The sequence below is a fragment of the Nelusetta ayraudi genome, unplaced genomic scaffold (genome assembly GCF_046127955.1).
Source record: "Nelusetta ayraudi isolate G7.1 ecotype Tasmania unplaced genomic scaffold, CSIRO-AGI_Nayr_v1 ptg000075l, whole genome shotgun sequence".
Lineage (NCBI taxonomy): Eukaryota > Metazoa > Chordata > Actinopteri > Tetraodontiformes > Monacanthidae > Nelusetta > Nelusetta ayraudi.
Window position 1 is genome coordinate 697,501 of NW_027466125.1, and position 16,023 is coordinate 713,523.

At 47.9% G+C, this 16,023-nt stretch overlaps 1 protein-coding gene and 1 long non-coding RNA gene across 4 annotated transcripts in view; both read right to left on the reverse strand.

The window, feature by feature from the left end:
* LOC142899708 (uncharacterized) overlaps positions 1-16,023 on the reverse strand; it is a 272,243-nt gene that overhangs the window by 119,586 nt on the left and 136,634 nt on the right. The gene's annotated exons all lie outside the window — the stretch shown is intronic.
* Positions 1-16,023, reverse strand: part of glra1 (glycine receptor, alpha 1) — a 72,988-nt gene that overhangs the window by 48,316 nt on the left and 8,649 nt on the right. For 2 of the 3 annotated variants that reach the window (XM_076043428.1, XM_076043430.1), the window contains exons 2-3: positions 8,506-8,630; positions 589-627 (exon numbers count right to left, since the gene is read on the reverse strand). In XM_076043428.1, the coding sequence (XP_075899543.1) occupies positions 589-627; positions 8,506-8,630 (164 nt within the window). The remainder of the gene's footprint in view (positions 1-588; positions 628-8,505; positions 8,631-16,023) is intronic. The other variant, XM_076043429.1, reaches the window with a different exon arrangement.

Here is a 16,023-nt window from a genome sequence, read left to right on the forward strand (position 1 = left end):
TCAAAGGTAAATATCTAAAGCAAGTTTGTTTTTTTTTAAGCACAAAATTTCATGGCTATATTTTTTGTTTTATCGAGGAAATGATACATTTGTATATCCACAGTAGTGATAATCTGCCCCTTCTGTGTGAGGACATTTTTTATCCATGCTAAACTGCAAAGCATTTAGTCCTTGACAGCAGTTTCACTGCTTTGTAACATAAACATCTGCTGTTGCGGAAGGATTACCGGTTGCATTGATTGAAGTTCCACATCTGACACCAACAACACGGGAACCTGTGAAATGTGGCGGTGCTAACAGTGCCTCGCAAACAAAAAGGTCCCCCCTTCCCAGTGCTTTACACTCGATGATCACAGACAGACGTCAAACTTCAAGAAAAGACGTCCTCTTCCCTCCTTCTGCTGCGTTCCTTCAAACTTGTTCTTACCAGCGGAAATATTCCCGATCGGCACCCGAGACAACACACAAAACCATGTTGCGGGTTGGAGGGCCGGGGGGGGGGTGTGTGGGGGGCCCGTTGTCGGGGAGGGAGAGGGAGAACCGCAGCAGAATAGTGGGAGGGTTTTTGAAAAAGAAAAAGAAAAGTACCTTTCTTGTGAGTAGCTTCATTTTTGGTGCCTTTGGGGTCTAATAGAAAACGAAAAAAAGATGAGAATTAAACACAGCAGAAAATGCTAACAGCACGCCAGCAGGCTACAAGTTGTTTGTCCCACGTTCAGGAAAACAACTTCTCTCTCTCTCTATTGGGGGAGGAAGGGGGCGGGGGAGGAAGAGGAGGGAGCGGGGCAAGACAGCGAGGCGTGCGTCGACACGCAGGTGTCGCACCGCCAACAACATCCAGCAGGGGGCAAGTGTGTGTATGTGTGTTTGTGGAAGCAGTGTTGGGGGTGTCGGAGGGGGGGGGGCAGGAGGGGTTGAGCCAAACTGCAGCGGGATGCACTGATGAAGAGGAGGAAGAGGAGGATGCAGTCCGTTGGGGAGGGAGTGAGGAGGACGGAGCCTGGAGGAGACCTGCTAGCAAGATGCACTACGGGTGATGCAAGAAGGAGGAGGAGGAGCAGCGGGAGGAGCAGGAGGAGGTGCAGGAGGAGGAGGAGGAGCAGGAGGAGGAAGACGACATGTCAAAGCGGCTTCACACTCAAGATTCTCGAGTCGCTCGGCAAAATTTTTGAACGTTTAACGTTTTCCGGTGAGTGACACAATCCAGAAAGTCCCGCCCACACGCTCAGGAGGGCGGAGCCAAAACCCGCGGAGGACTCAGACTGTCAAAATAAAAGCCTCATGATTAGACGAGCGGAGAACATCCTCCTTCAAATGTTCATTAATTGTAAACATTCAAGTAACTTTGCTTATTCATATATATTATTTAGGATTCATGTCATATGTTTATGTAATATGTGATATAATATTTTATATTGTGAATAGATATTATATCATTGTAGTTTTTTTTTTTTACGAATCATGTTACAAGAAATGTTTTTAAAGTAAAAGAAATCCTCCGTTCATCATATCTGGGAGCTTCTTCCTCTACATTTGCCCATGGCTGTCGGTGTTGCATCAGGAAGCAAAACACACTGAATTGAGAAAGTAAAAGACGGAAAAAGAAAACCCTTCATAACTATAAAACCTTCAATATGAACGTATGCAGCATCTTTTAAAGAAAACAATGGTGCTTTCTATCTACGGCCACGTTGCATCGTTCCATGTACTCATTGTTCATTGTTCATTGTATTCAGGACAGTTTCAGTCCTCCGCAGCACCCCCTACAGGATGGAATCAATCGGACTGGGGAGGTGGCATTTTTTTTTCTTTTTTCTTAGGATGAAATGGGAGAATAATGGAAGGACAAAGTGTGGTGGGGCCTTTAAAAAGACAATAAAAGAAAGTAGGACCTGCAGTCAAATGGCAGGAAGCGACTGATTTACCTACAAAAAACAGCCCCCCCCCCCCCCCCCCCAGAAAAATCTAAACCTGGTGTTGAAGAGTTCACCGTCCTCACATTTACAATCCAGAGGTATGAATAAATGAATGAAGGAGTGAACAGATGAGCAAAGTTGTGCTTATCAGGTTCCGCCTGCCTCTGCCCCTTGTTAGCGTCGTTACTAGCAACAGCTAGTAGCAACCTTTGGCTAATTGCTGACTTTTGATTTTGATTTTGATGAACACTTTTTTTCAACTTTTGATCAATATTTGGCCACCGTTTCTTTCCGCTCAGCTCAGCCAGCGGGGGGTTAGTTCTGCTGCCATTAATCCCGACGCCATGGAAACACACACGGATGCTGCCTTATTTTTTCCCACCCTTCACCCCCTCCCTCCATCCTCCTCCTTCTCCTCCTCCTTCTCCTCCTCCCCTACTTGACAACCGCCGCCGTGAGGGATGGCGAGCTGAGCCGCTGCGACTGGAACCCCGGCAGCGGCCCATCATCCGTCATTGTCAGCTTCGAAAAAAGAGAAAAAAAAAAAGAAGAAGGGAGAGAGGCGGTGGTGCGGGGTGGAGCTTGAGGGGTGGGGGAGGGAGGGGAGGTGGCTGCTGATAGATGGGAAGTCGTCACCGGGACCATGAACTGTTGTCGACAGGTGACTTAAACTCCATAATCTGCCTGATTCCTTTACAGGATTTTTTTTTTCCTGCTGCTGCTGCTGCTGCTGCCGCTGCCGCTGTCTCTCAGTGTCGGTGGGGGGTTAAGCCAGAGCTTAGTGGCCACCGCTGCAGGGCTTCCTGTCTGACATCCCGCCTCCTGATCCCCATATTGAAAAAAAGAGCTTTGGCTTGAGGTTGGTCTCTTCTTCTTCTTCTTCTTCTTCTTCTTCTTTGTCTTTTCATCCTTCTTTTCTCTCTCTCTGCCGGCTAGCAGCTGCTAGCAGTTGCTAATTACAGCTGCCGTGCAAAATCAATTCTAGCAGCTTTGCAGCCGGAAACAGATTTTTTTCTTCCTTCCTTCCGTCCTTTTTTTTAAAACTTTCCTGTCGTATTTAAAGCTCTGAGGGGATTCCGCAGGAGAACCCAGGTTGGTGGCGGCTCTCCCACCCTCTCCCCCCTTCTCCTCTTCTTCCTCCTTTTCATCCCTCCTCCTCCTCCCCCCTTCTCCTCCACTACCCCCACCCTTGTCTTCCTTCCTCCTCCGCCCGCTCCCTTCCCTTCCTGATAAACGTGTTAGCTGCGGCCCAGCAGGTCGCCAGGAGGGAACTGACGCCGCCGATCAGCACCGAGCTTGGCGCCCGCGGCACCGGGCCGTCCTGGCGGCGGTGGCTATTTATGGCGAGCCGGAGTTCATTTGTGTTGACAACACGCCTCATTTGACGCCACTCAAATCATCATCGTCGCCACTTTTTTTTTTGATCAGCTGCTCCTCTCGCCGCCGCTGTCGTCTCTCGGCCTCCCCTCTGGCGGCGCCGCCCTCCACCGACCCCCCCCGCCTCTCATGCGGACAGACAGACAGCGAGGACGGCACGTCGGTCGATAGTTTGGTCGTAACTCACGTCCAGAGTCGCTTCTGCTGCCGCATTAAGATTCATCGTGCTGAACGGCCATACAGCAGCTCCGTAAAGGACGAGGCCATTATAGGGAATATTTAAAGAGCTGAGGGACCTTTGAGTGGGAGGTGGCGGAGGAGGAGGAGGACGAAGAAGGAGTGGAGCAGGACGAGGAGGAGAAGGAGGAAGAGGAGAAAGAGAAGGAGGAGGAGGAATAGGAGGAAGAGTTAGAAGGCAAAGACCCTTCAGACTGCAGCCACTGGGAGTCAGTCCAGTCCTCCTCCCTCCGCAGCTCCTCTTCCTCCTCCCTCCCTCATTACCTTATGCCCATTAATCCCATTAAGTGGCCATTAAACAAGTTGCTGATAACGCCAAATGAAGGCGGCGCTTCGGCGGCTCATCACCACCGTCCCACCTCGGCACGTCCGGCCCTGGCGAGGAGCGATGGAGGAGGGGGAGGAGCTGTGGATTCCGATCATTGCTGGGATTTGATGGGGGGGCGGGGGGGATTTACCAATCCGAGCGGAGGAGCCGCATGAAATGAGAGGATTGAGGAAGAGAGGGAAGAGTCGCTTCCAGCGGAGGAACCTGCCCAAGTGGATCGGCGAAGCCCTGAATCCAAGGCTGAAGGGAGGGGGAGGGGTGGGGGAGGGAGGGAGGTGGGGGGGTCTGAACAGTGGCAGTGATAGCTGAGCACTATGGGTAAAAAAAAAAAAAAAAAACAGCAGCTTGCTCGAGGTCGATGTTTGAGTGATGCGGAAGGACAAGGTCGCAGCTGTAGCGCAGGAACAGACACACACACACACACACACACACACACACATGCACTCACACACGGCAGCACGCAAACGCAGTCAGAGTGGACGACGCCCGCACGCGCACACACACTCACTCACACACACACACACATACACACACACACACACACACACACACACACTCATCCATCTGTCTCTACACCTGAAAGGTCTGCAGTCGAGGCTGCGACTGATTCTACCGCTAGCCAAACAGAGGCAAAGTCCAATTTAGTGGCTGGGATCAGCAGCACCCAATTGAAGGAGGCCCGAGGAGGGTCGAGCGGTGTGGGTTGAATGGTGGTGACCTTGGAGATGAACCACGCCGGAGGAAAATTGAAAAGACGAGAATGAAATTGTTTGGGGAAGGGCAGGAGGGGGGAGGTGGGGTGGCGGAGGGGAGGCTGGTAGAGGGGAGGGGGAGGTTGTGGGGGGGGGGGGGGGGGGGTAATGGCTTTAATAAACAAATGTCGGCAAAGATTAGATTCAAAGGAAGGACGTCCGATTCAAAGTGGAATGGCGAGAGCGAAGGAGAAGTGGGCGGGGACAATAGATTTCAAGGTCCTTCATTCTGCCGAATGGGAAAAGTGTGCATACACACACACAACCTGAAAATTACACCTGGCCAAGCCAGAGGGTTTTACTTTCAAGTGGCCGGCACTGTGACGATAGAATCTGAAAAGTGAAAAAAAAATCTGAAAATCTGGACAAGAATGCAAAGTGACCTTCAGAGGAAAGCGGTGGACGAAGGCAAAACAGAAAAGGAAGAAGTAGAAGTAGAAGAAGAAGAAGAAGAAGAGGTGGAAGAGGCAGGAGGAAGGAGGCGAGATGGGTCAATGGAGGAGGGAGGCGAAGAAAGAACTCAATGGTGGAGGGTGGAGGGGTGAAAGAAGGGGAGGGCTGAGGAGTGAGGGAGGAAACAGGAGGAAGCACGGCAGGAATGGATGAACTCATGGATTATGAATGTCTTGTCCTGAATGTGTCAGGAGTATTTGCTGCGCTCACCAGCGAGGGAGGAAGGAACCTGCTAAATCAATCGGAAGTCCGAGTATTTCTGCCCACGCCAGTGGTCCGACTGCCCGCCCGCCGCCCCTGATCGCCGCTAATTTCCGTCTCGCGCCGGCACTTTTGTCGCTGCCGGCAAAATTCTTCGCACTGGGATCCACTGCCCTTGACCTGCCGGCGGCCCGAAACAGGAAGCTTGTGGGAGGTTGGGTTCTGATCCGAGAAAGCACCGGAACTACGTCAGTAGGAAATACCTGCTTTTCGCAGAATGATAGTGGTATGTTTGTGTTTATGTTTGTTGGGGTTGTATCATCAACGTCGTCATCAGTTCCAGTTGTACCCTCGTCGACAGTTTAAGACTAAACCAAAGTAAAAGAGGTTCTGCAGCTTGAGTCTGGACTCAGAGAGGATCTCTTGACAGCAAAGCATCTTCATGGATCTTTATGAATCCTTCGAAATGCCCCCAGGCTGCGCTCTGTAATTACTGAAGACCTACGCTCCTGGTGTAGTAGAAGGGAATCCTCCTTCATATTAAACTAGGACTCTTGGACTGCCACCCCGCAAAGGTTTGAACAGGAAGTTATGACTCAGCAATTCAAGTTCTGAGCACTCGCTTCTTTTTATGAAGGGGTTCAGACGTTGGATGAAAGATCACTTTGTCAAGACTTGCTACTCTGTTGACCCTAACAGCCGTTGGACTGACTCCAAGTCAAGGGTCCAATGACACATCAGCGCTAGATTGTCGCAATGTTTTTTTTTGTCACTGCTGACCAGGAAGCTGAACGACACAGTTTGATAGGCACTCAGGCGGAAAAAACACTTTGGAACTCGACAACTGAAGGCTCCGTCAACAATTCGTTGGTCCGAAGCCATAAATTTTCAAAGAACCCCTTGAGTTGTCTAGTTGAACGAATGATTTGCGGAGGTCAGTGTCACCACAGAGTCGTGGTAAATCAGGCACGGGATCGTCGCCAAACAGCCGAGGGAGCAACGAGATTCAAATCTGAATAAAATTGGCTTAGCCGGATCAGAAATCAGCGCCTTCGGATCCAGTTTACAGCCCGGAGGGAGCGAGAGGGATTCTTCACCGCAACATGCTGGTGCTCAGAGGGTGACAGTCAAGGCCAAAAACATATTTTTGGTGCTTCAATTTTCCAATCAACGGCAATGGATCACCGCACACAGCCCTGAAAAACTTGGTATCATAACACAATAAATTCTCCCGAAAAGTACAGAGAAAAGAAAAGATTAACTTGATAGATCACTGCATGTGAAGGGAGGTAACAAAAATACCGTCCACGCTAAATTAACTCGAAACACACCGGCCCTTCCTTGGAACTAGAATTCTCAAAAATTTCTGGTCCGTCTCTGCTTAATTGTTCCAGCTGACATCTGGCTTTACAAAATGTTCCCCCTTTTATTTCCCCCTTTCCATTCTCAGACAAATTGCAGCTGACACCAGACGGTTAATTGGTCTTGTTGTCGTTGTCGCTCCTCCAGTTTCTTAAACATCGGGCATAACTTCCTGTTGGGTAGTTGCAGGAGAGTCTGCCACTGTTTTCACACCCGGACACCAACCAGACAAGCCGTTCCCATTAAAACAAAGCCTAAAAAAAAAACACGCTGGAAAACTCCAATAGAGCCAAAACAAGCTTCAGCTGAAGTGTCTCTAAGTACCAGGAGGCATTTTTAAATTTTTAAATAAAAACCCTGATGACGACACTGGACTGGACTGCCGGCGGCTCGTCTGTGACAGAGCAAACTGGCCTTAACTGAGAAGTCTGTTCTGAGATAACTGGAGCTCAGTAAAAAGACCCCCAGGGGTGGGGGTGGGAGGGGTTCCTGAAAGCAAACTAAGATTCTGCTGTGCCAACTATCAGTGGGCTGGCAGGGACTTAATGTGTCCCATAAGACAGAAGAAAAAGGCTCCAAATCCTTTGTTGCCTTTTATTAGCCACACGACTGCGAGTACATGACTTGCTTACATCAAAGTTATTGAGATTTGAATAACTTACCAGCATGTATGGGGAAGTATTGACGTGTACGTGTCACAATCCAACGTGTTTGGGCTTCTTACGGAATGGACGTATTGATGAGTCGGGCAGCAAGCGAATTGTCTCTGGCTCGGGGATCAATAAGGCTGCTTGAATGTGGCCAGTTATTGGAGCCGATATTCATCACGTTTCCAATTATTGGAATCAAGTGCAAGCAGTTCAATCCTGAAGCTGAACTCGGAACCTTGCAGAGGTTCGCCGCAAAACACAGAATCCGAGGCACTTTGGTACTTTTGGAAATATAAGTGCATGTGACGTGAGCCGGAACTTCAACAACCAGAGCATTTATGTCCTTTCAGTTGGAAACAAACAAAAAATGTTTCGACTAAATTAAAAGAAATTGAAGGGTGACTCACGTCAGCGGGAATAAGGGGCCGATTCCCCCTCGTTTTTTTTTTTTGTGCCTTGCGATACTTCTGTCTGCTCTCATTACATCCAAAATATTCATGCCCCACCATGTTTCCATTATTCATGCGCTTAAATGAATATGCCGGGTTTGCCCCAGTTCCCTCGTGTCAGACAAATTTTGCTAATTTACCCTAATGTGCGGAAAAAGTTTAATAAAGAAACCTCTGACATGTGTCTTTACGGGTGCTTTCCATTCAGGAGGGGGAGGGAGACTCAATTTTGTAACCAATCATTAATGAGAGCGTGTCGTCGTGTAGGAGGGCACATTACCTTGACCACCAAAACAAGCACTCAGGATACAGCGTGGACACCAAGGAATGTAGCCAACTAACACGCGGCCTAAAGACATCTAAGGGGTGGGGGTGGGGTCTAATTCTACGGTCGGATTTTTTTGTGGTTCAAAATGCAGGGAGAGGTCGGGTTGGTTGGATCAGGGTTCGAACACCTTATTATTCTCTCTACAATTACCTTTGTTCCACACTGTGAAGGACAACAAGAGACATTGAGGGATGAAAAAAAAAGTAACCAGAAAGAGTTAACAACACAGATGAGTCCAAGATCAGGATCATCTCAAAGTCTTCCTTTTGATCCAAGTAAATATACATAACCTTTGGTTGGCGAAAATACCTTTGGTTCACAAAGGTATTTGGAGGTGGGCAGAACCAAAAACTGTGACCTGGGTTGTTCCTTTTTTTTCAGTAAGGGGTTAAGTTGGCATGGTTTGGCTACATTCCCATCTTATCCAAATGAGTGTTGGTGGCGCCTCCTACCTTTGAAATTCGGCCGGATCCTGGCGTCGTAACCCGACACTTTGCCCATGAGCTTGTCCAGGAACTCGGAGGGTGGCATAGGCGAGGCGGCCTTGCGCGCCGCCGCCTCCTTCGACGCTGCCAAGCTGGAAGACAAGAGAGACAATTTGGTTGAGTAAGGAGGCGGTCGATCAGATTCTGATGACAAAAAAGGGACGTTCTGACAGTCAGAAAAACAAATGTGAGTTTTGGATTGTGGTCACCGTACGTCAGCAGAATCAGCAGTGGGTTGTGGAGGTTTACGTACAAAAGCAATTCCTCATTGCCAGAGTTTTTGCTTCAACACGCGGCAAAAAGCCCGACGGGTAAAATCGGTTTAGAATCGCTCAGGACATTTTCAGTGGCAGGATTGATTTGTAGTTTTGTAGTGAAGTGCTTTGACGTTTGAAAAAAACAAATGCTCAACATAACATCCCCAAAATTTAAAAATACACTTTCAGGAATTTTAGAGCACTTTTCCTTTTAGTCCAAATCCAAGGGGAAGAAGCAGCAGCAAGGCGATTTTAAGAAGGTAGAAACTTGAACGGACCAATCAAATCACAACAAACTGAAATAGGACCACAGCTGGGAAGATCAAAACACACCCTGGCTACCTTATGCCGCAGGGTACATCATGAGCTGACTTTCCGTTAAAGATTTTCACGAAAAAAAATCAAAAACACTTTTCCCACAAATATGCCATCTGGGACTTTGCGACAAGCGTCTCCATTGAAGCCTGTTCGACATCTGAGCCGTAATTCTCCCGAAGCCTCGGAAAGAAAGGTCACTCGTATAATCAATCAATCAATCAAGCAAGCAAGCAATCCACTTTTATTTGTAAAGCGTTAAATCACACCCACAGGCGTCTTTGCACAACTGAGGAGAAAAAGCAATTGATCCCTGAGAGCAGAGTCAGTGAAGTGACAGTGGGCCTGAAAAAAAATCCCCCAGTGGAGGGAAAAAGAAATACAAACTCGGAAACTTTGTCTATTTATTTATTTTCTTGAACAAACATTGTTGCTTCTTTAAGTGGAGTTGCTGTTGTAACACTGTAGGGATAAAACATTTTTGCCATCAGCTGACCAGCAGTTTCAGTTCTTTTTTTTCATGAAGTAGAAGTAGTTCATGGTGAAATTGATGGACTTAATATGAGAAAAGGTCCAGAGTGGCGATTGGTTGTTAATCAAGACTCAAGACTCCTCTTCTTCATATTCTTCTTGGAGTCGGGGGCAAAGAAAAAGAGCCTCGTCTGACCCGAATTTCACGGCTCCCAGTGGTGGAGCCCCCACTACTTGCACCCACTTGCTGGGCCTCCTTCATCAGCTACATTCCCGACATCCAGCAGCAGCAGCTTTGCACTGAAATATTGCATCTCAGGGTTGGAAGACGTCAAAACGTAAGACTGAAAAAACAGCCTTCATCCCTCCATCGGTTTGTTTTCCAGACTGTGCTTTAGTACAGGATTGGAACCGGGACGGATGGACGGACGGACGGATGGAGGGAGGGAGGCTCGGTATCGATTGTGGATGACGACATCACAGCTTCTCCGGCAAGTTGCCCAAATTCAGATTCATCCTCATTTCATTTTCATTCGGCTTTGCGTTCACCTAATTAGATTGCAAAGTTTACAGCCACAACAGCCTGCAGGAGGAGTTTAGCGCAAGCGCACACGCACGCACGCACGCACACACGCACCCTGCTTCCCCGTTCCTAGTTATTCAACATCGTGGCCGTAATTCACTTAAGCAGCTCTGAGGCTCCACATTGATTTTACAGTAAAGCCGAGATGTTTGAACAGTTGACTTCTTTACCTTATTAGGTCCATCACAAGACGCTCCTCTCTGTATAATGTCAAATCCCTTCAACACACACACACACCAGTCAATAACACAAACACACACACACACACACACACACACACACACATTCACACTGGAAACACACACGCAGCCGGAGGAGGTGAGTAAGTACGACACATGGGGAAAATCTGAGGGGAAGTTTGGCTTGAAGACGGAGACATCAATCAAATAAAGCCCACCGGCTAATGGGTTGGCTGCCCGGTTGCCATGGAGACACAAACACACCCCATGTTTTTTTGTTTTCTGTTTTTTGAATGTCACAGCCGGTCGATGCTCGGTTGGGCTTCGTTGGGCCATCAAAACAAAGACCGACCGTTCTCTGAGCCACCAATTTGCTTTTAACAGAAGTGTGTTCACCCCGCCCACTTTCTGATCACTACGTGCTTTTGTATGTGTGTGTGTGTGTGTGTGTGTGTGGAAGGGGGTGGGGAGGGTGGGGGGAAAACAGACTTTCACAGAGTTGTGGGGCCCTCAAAATTGTGTGTTGGCTCTTTTTGTCGAGTCGTCAGCAGCAACTCGTCACGCACTGTGTGTGCGTGTCTGCCTGCGTCACCGCTGGCCAGGGGGTGGGGGGGAGAGATTGGGGGGTAGAAGGGGAGGAGCCCGCGAGAGGCGGGATATAAATACGCAGCGGCACTGACCCATTTCACGGCGCTGCAGCTTCACACAATGACTGTGTAATTATTTCTGTGTTTATTTTTTCAAATTTCAAACAAAAACTCTTTTATTGGACCTGGAATGTTAATCCAGTGATGTGTGATGCAGGATTCCCAATAGTTTATTTTCTACTTGTTCAGATCTTCAAACCCGGCAAAGTTTTTTGACCGATTCTGCTAAATTAATTAAAATAAATTAAAAATTTACCTAAATCAGAGTGAAAATCTTGGAACAACAACGACACAACTAGAAACACTAGGGCGCTACTACACTCAACCTCCCCAGGTTATTTCAGTTCGAATGCAGCCAAACTTGGACCGACCAACCAGAACTGCCGGATGGTTGTTGACCAGGAATAATTCATCCCGTTCCCGCTCCGGAAGCACTCAGATGTTCCGTCAACGCCTCGTCCTCTCAGCTCCACCATCAATGATTGAAAGTCAGACTCAGAAAAACACTTACATATTTTTTTTTCTTTTTTTTTTGGTGGTCCCTGCTAACGTGTGAGAGACACACAAGCCCAGGACAGTTGCTCCGCATTCAAATTCCAACTTTATCTGAGCAGTTCGGGAACTTGACGCTACTACGGTGAAAATGTTTTTTTTTTGTTTTTTTTTTACAAAAAAGGACATGTAAAATATTCATACAATCAGAGCAGTTCTGTTCATTAGAGTGGAAGGAGAGAATCTAAGTGATCACAGCCAAACAACAGTAAAGTCTCAGAAAAGGTGGCTCGTTTGCAATTCATGAATGACTGAATGAGATTCATTGTCTCCATTAAAGAAGATTTCTAGCATTTTTCTTTAATGACAGACACATATTTGAGGGTCTGTTGGGAATGTCTGGTTGAGCCTTCTGTCTGTCTCCCAGATCCCAGGGGAGGTTGAGTCCGAATGGACCATGTTCTCCACCTCTATTGTCAACGCAGCTGCTTGTAGCTATGGTCGTAAGGTCTCTGGTGCCTGTCACGGCGGAAACCCCCAAACACGGTGGTACACACCCGAAGTAAGGGATGCCGTCAAGCTGAAGAAGGAGTCCTATCAAGCCGTGTGGGCTCACGGAACCCCTGAAGCAGCTGATGAGTACCGGCAGCCCAAGCGTGCTGCAGCTGAAGTCTAAAACTCAGGCCTGGGAGGCGTTCGGGGAGGCCATGGAGGAGGACTATCGGGCAGCCTCGAAGAAGTTCTGACAAATGTCCTGCTCCACCAACACTGTTTATAGTGTGGGTGGGGATCTGTTGACTTCGACTGGGGATGTTGTCCAGCGGTGGAGGAAATACTTCAAGGATCTCCTTCATACTGTCATCATGTCTATGTTTTATTTTTATGGACAGAATTTTCAGGCGCAGCCAGGGGGTCCGGTTCGGGAACCACATGATTGCGTCTCTGCTTTTCACAGGTGATGTGGTCAAGCCATGATCTCCATTGTGCACTGGGGCGGTTTGCAGCCGAGTGTGAAGCCGCTGGGATGAGAATCAGTACCTCCAAGTCCGAGGCCATGGTTCTTGACCGGAAAAAGGTGACTTGCCCTCTCCGAGTCGGTGGAGAGACCCTGCCGACTCAACTATTTCGGGGTCTTGTTAACAATTGAGGGAAAGATGGAGCGCAAGATCGACAGGCGGATTCTTCTGTTGTGGCGAAGAAAGAGCAAAGCTTCAGGTGAAGCTCTCGATTTTTCGGTCAATCTACGTTCCTACCCTCACCTATGGTCGTGAGCTTTGGATAATGATCGAAAGAACGAGATTGCGGATACAAGTGGCCGAAATGAGTTTTGTCCATAGGGTGGCTGGGCGCACCCTTAGGGACAGAGTGAGAAGCTCAGTTACGCGGGAGGAGCTTGGAGTTGAGCTGCTGCTCCTCCGCATTGAGAGGAGCCAGCTGAGGTGGCTCGGGGATCTGTTTTGGATGCCTCCTGGACGCCTCCCTGGAGAGGTGTTACGGGCATGTCACACTGGGAGGAGACTTCGAGGAAGACCTAGGACACGGTACACCTTGGGGTCCCACTGGATGAGCTGGAGGAGGTGGCTGAGGCCAGGGAAGTCTGGACATCTCTGCTGACACTGTTGCCCCCGTGACCCGACTATACGGATAAAGCGGTAGAAGATGGATCAATGGACATAATTATTTTAGATGTCATCTTCGTACCTTTACATTTTGACGATTGTAAAAATGTCATTATGTTAGAAACATCTAAAATAATTATGCATCTGTTATAAAAGGAAAATGCTAGTAATTGCAATTCATGAACACGCACGCACACTTATTTGGACTTATTTCTGGTTTCTGATCTTTTTGTTTTACTTATTAGGCTCAATTTTTTTTTCAACCCTCTTTTATTTCCTAGACAGTTTATATTGTTCATAATGGAATGTTTCTTTGTTTGTGAGTCGGGGGCATCGGAGTACTGAACACTCACACTTCCCAACTTTTGGGGCTAGCTTCCTTTTTTTTAAATAGAAAAAGGGCATCAAGATTAATCACATGTATTTATATGTGTGTGTGTGTGTGTGTGTGCGCGCGTTTGTGTTTTCGTAGTGAGTCGCAGCTGATGTATGTTGCTAGGTCTGGGTTAATCATCGTGACTACATCTGCGTCGGCTGGCAAACAACAACTCCAGCAACAGCAACGACGCGGCATGTTTGTGCGTCACTTTTTAAGGTCATAAATCACGGCGAGGATAATTACCGCCGGCTGCCGACGAGACGGATGATGTTTACGACGGCGGCGACACCGTCGGCTGATCACGGCGGTCGGGTGTATGATTCTTAAAAAGGTCGCAGCGGCGACTGGCGGCTGACGGATGGTTCTGGAAGCACGACAAGGAACGGCGGTGGTGGTGGCGGCAGCAGCGGTGGAAGGCGCCACGAGTCGAGTCGAACCCCAGACGTCGACTCTGTCCGGCGGTGACGGACTCAGACGCTCGCTGAGGGATTTTTGTGACAAACAGAGTCGTTTCTGAAATCCAAACCTTTGACTCAGTGGGCGACCCGGTGAATCAGCCGCAGCCTGGAGGGGAAACACAGCAGCGATCGCGGCGATCGCAGCGCTTTGGGTCCGATGGGACGGTGACGAGTCAGCGAGGGTCTCAGAGTTTGACCTTAGCTCAAAGATTCAAAGTCTTTATTTGTGAGGGTAAAAGAGAATAAAAGTCGTTCTTCCTCGACTTCTTCTGCCTCCTTCATCTCCCCAACTCCTCCTCCTCCTCCCCCCACATCCTAAACCTTCTCTCCCACCTCCTCCTCTTCCTCTCCCACCCCGTCTGCCTCCTCTCCCACCTCCCTCTCTTCCTCCTCCTTATCCAGCTACTGCCCTTCCCCATCCTAAACCTCTTCCTCTCCTAACTCCTCCTTTTCCTCCTCTCACACCCTCTCCTCCCCCTCTTCCACCTCCCTCTTCCGTCTCTTCCTCCTCTTCCTCTTCCTTCCCTCAACCCTCGCCCACCACCTCCTGCTCCTCCTTCCCCTCCTCCCCCCAGCAGCCCATCTCTCTGATGTGATGTAATCTGACTCGGCCAGACGCTGATGTATTTTAATACGACACTAATAAACAAACAATGTCAGTAATTATGACCATTATTATTATTAGTAGTAGTATTATTATTGTTATTATTATCATCATCATCATCATCATCATTATCATCATCATCATCATCATCATCATCATCATTATTATTATTATTATTATTATTATTATTATTATTATTATTATCAAGAGCAAAAAAACAAACAAAAAAAATAAATAATATAAAAGAGTAAAATCCCCCCAAACCGACAGAGCCGTAAACGGCTGCGTGACTCGTGGTTGGGACATTTTGTGTGTGACGAGCTGACCCCCCCCCACCACCCCCGGTCGCTTGAGACAGAAGGTCACATGTCTGCAGGCTGACGCTGCACTTTGTGCCACCGCATCGCATCACTTCCTGTGGAATAGCGGCACGTGAAGCCATCGCCTGCCGCTCACCAGCTCACACGTTTTGGGTGTATTTATTACACAGGTGGGTGTAAATTTGGTTTGTCGCACGTCATTGTGCAAAGTGTGTAACAACAATTTAAAGCAGAAGTATGCAAAAAGTTTCTCAGCTGGTCGGCAGGTAACAGTGGGGCTTCCTATTGGTCAAAAGCATGTGCAAACCCAGAGTCAATCGATTCAGTCCCCCCCGTCGCCCTCCTCCTCCTCCTCCTCCATCCCAGCTCGTCCCTTCAGCGGGAGCGAGAGACGAAGAGACTCGGTTTGGAGTTTTTCATGTAGTTGAGTTGAAATGCGAGTTTGTTTTTTTTAAATCTGTGCCGCGAGTTTAATTGTGATGCAAGAAGTTTTCTCGGCTGACTTGGGTGAATCGAGCAGCAAAAGCACTTTTTGTGGTACTGCTCAACAAAATTGCACAAAAAAGGAACAAACACACAAACAAACAAAAAAACAAACACTCAGTTAACCTTGCAGTGCGAATGCTGCTGTGTGTCTTAAGGTTTTGCACTGTTACGACAACGTCTGAAGGTCCAATGTGCAATGTTTGGAGAATTCTTTTTAAGTCGAAACAGCGACATCAAATGGTTACATTTAAGATTACAGTGCTCTTTCACTCTCCCTCCCCCTCCTGAGCTTGCCAGTGAACTACAGTGGCCTGCACACGCAGACCTAGATACCTCATTCACATTTTTCTTTGTTGGTTTGGTTTTGAAGACGCCAGCATTCACCCTAATTACGCTGTCAGGCAGCTGGTTTGACCACACCAGGCTTCCTTAGAAATATGGCGGTGCAAGACAGCAGCAAACTGAGAGCAAAACCCTTGATCTATGGATTTTCTGATATTTGTATAGGAGCTATTCAATGGGTAGGAGAGACAAATTACTTTTATTGTACTGTGATTATACACTTTTATTAATGGCAGTGTGTTAAGCTTTTAACAATATAAGAATCATAGATTAAGCTAAATTTAACAGACTGGACCTTAAAATAAAATTTAAAAAAACAAAACAATGTTGTGA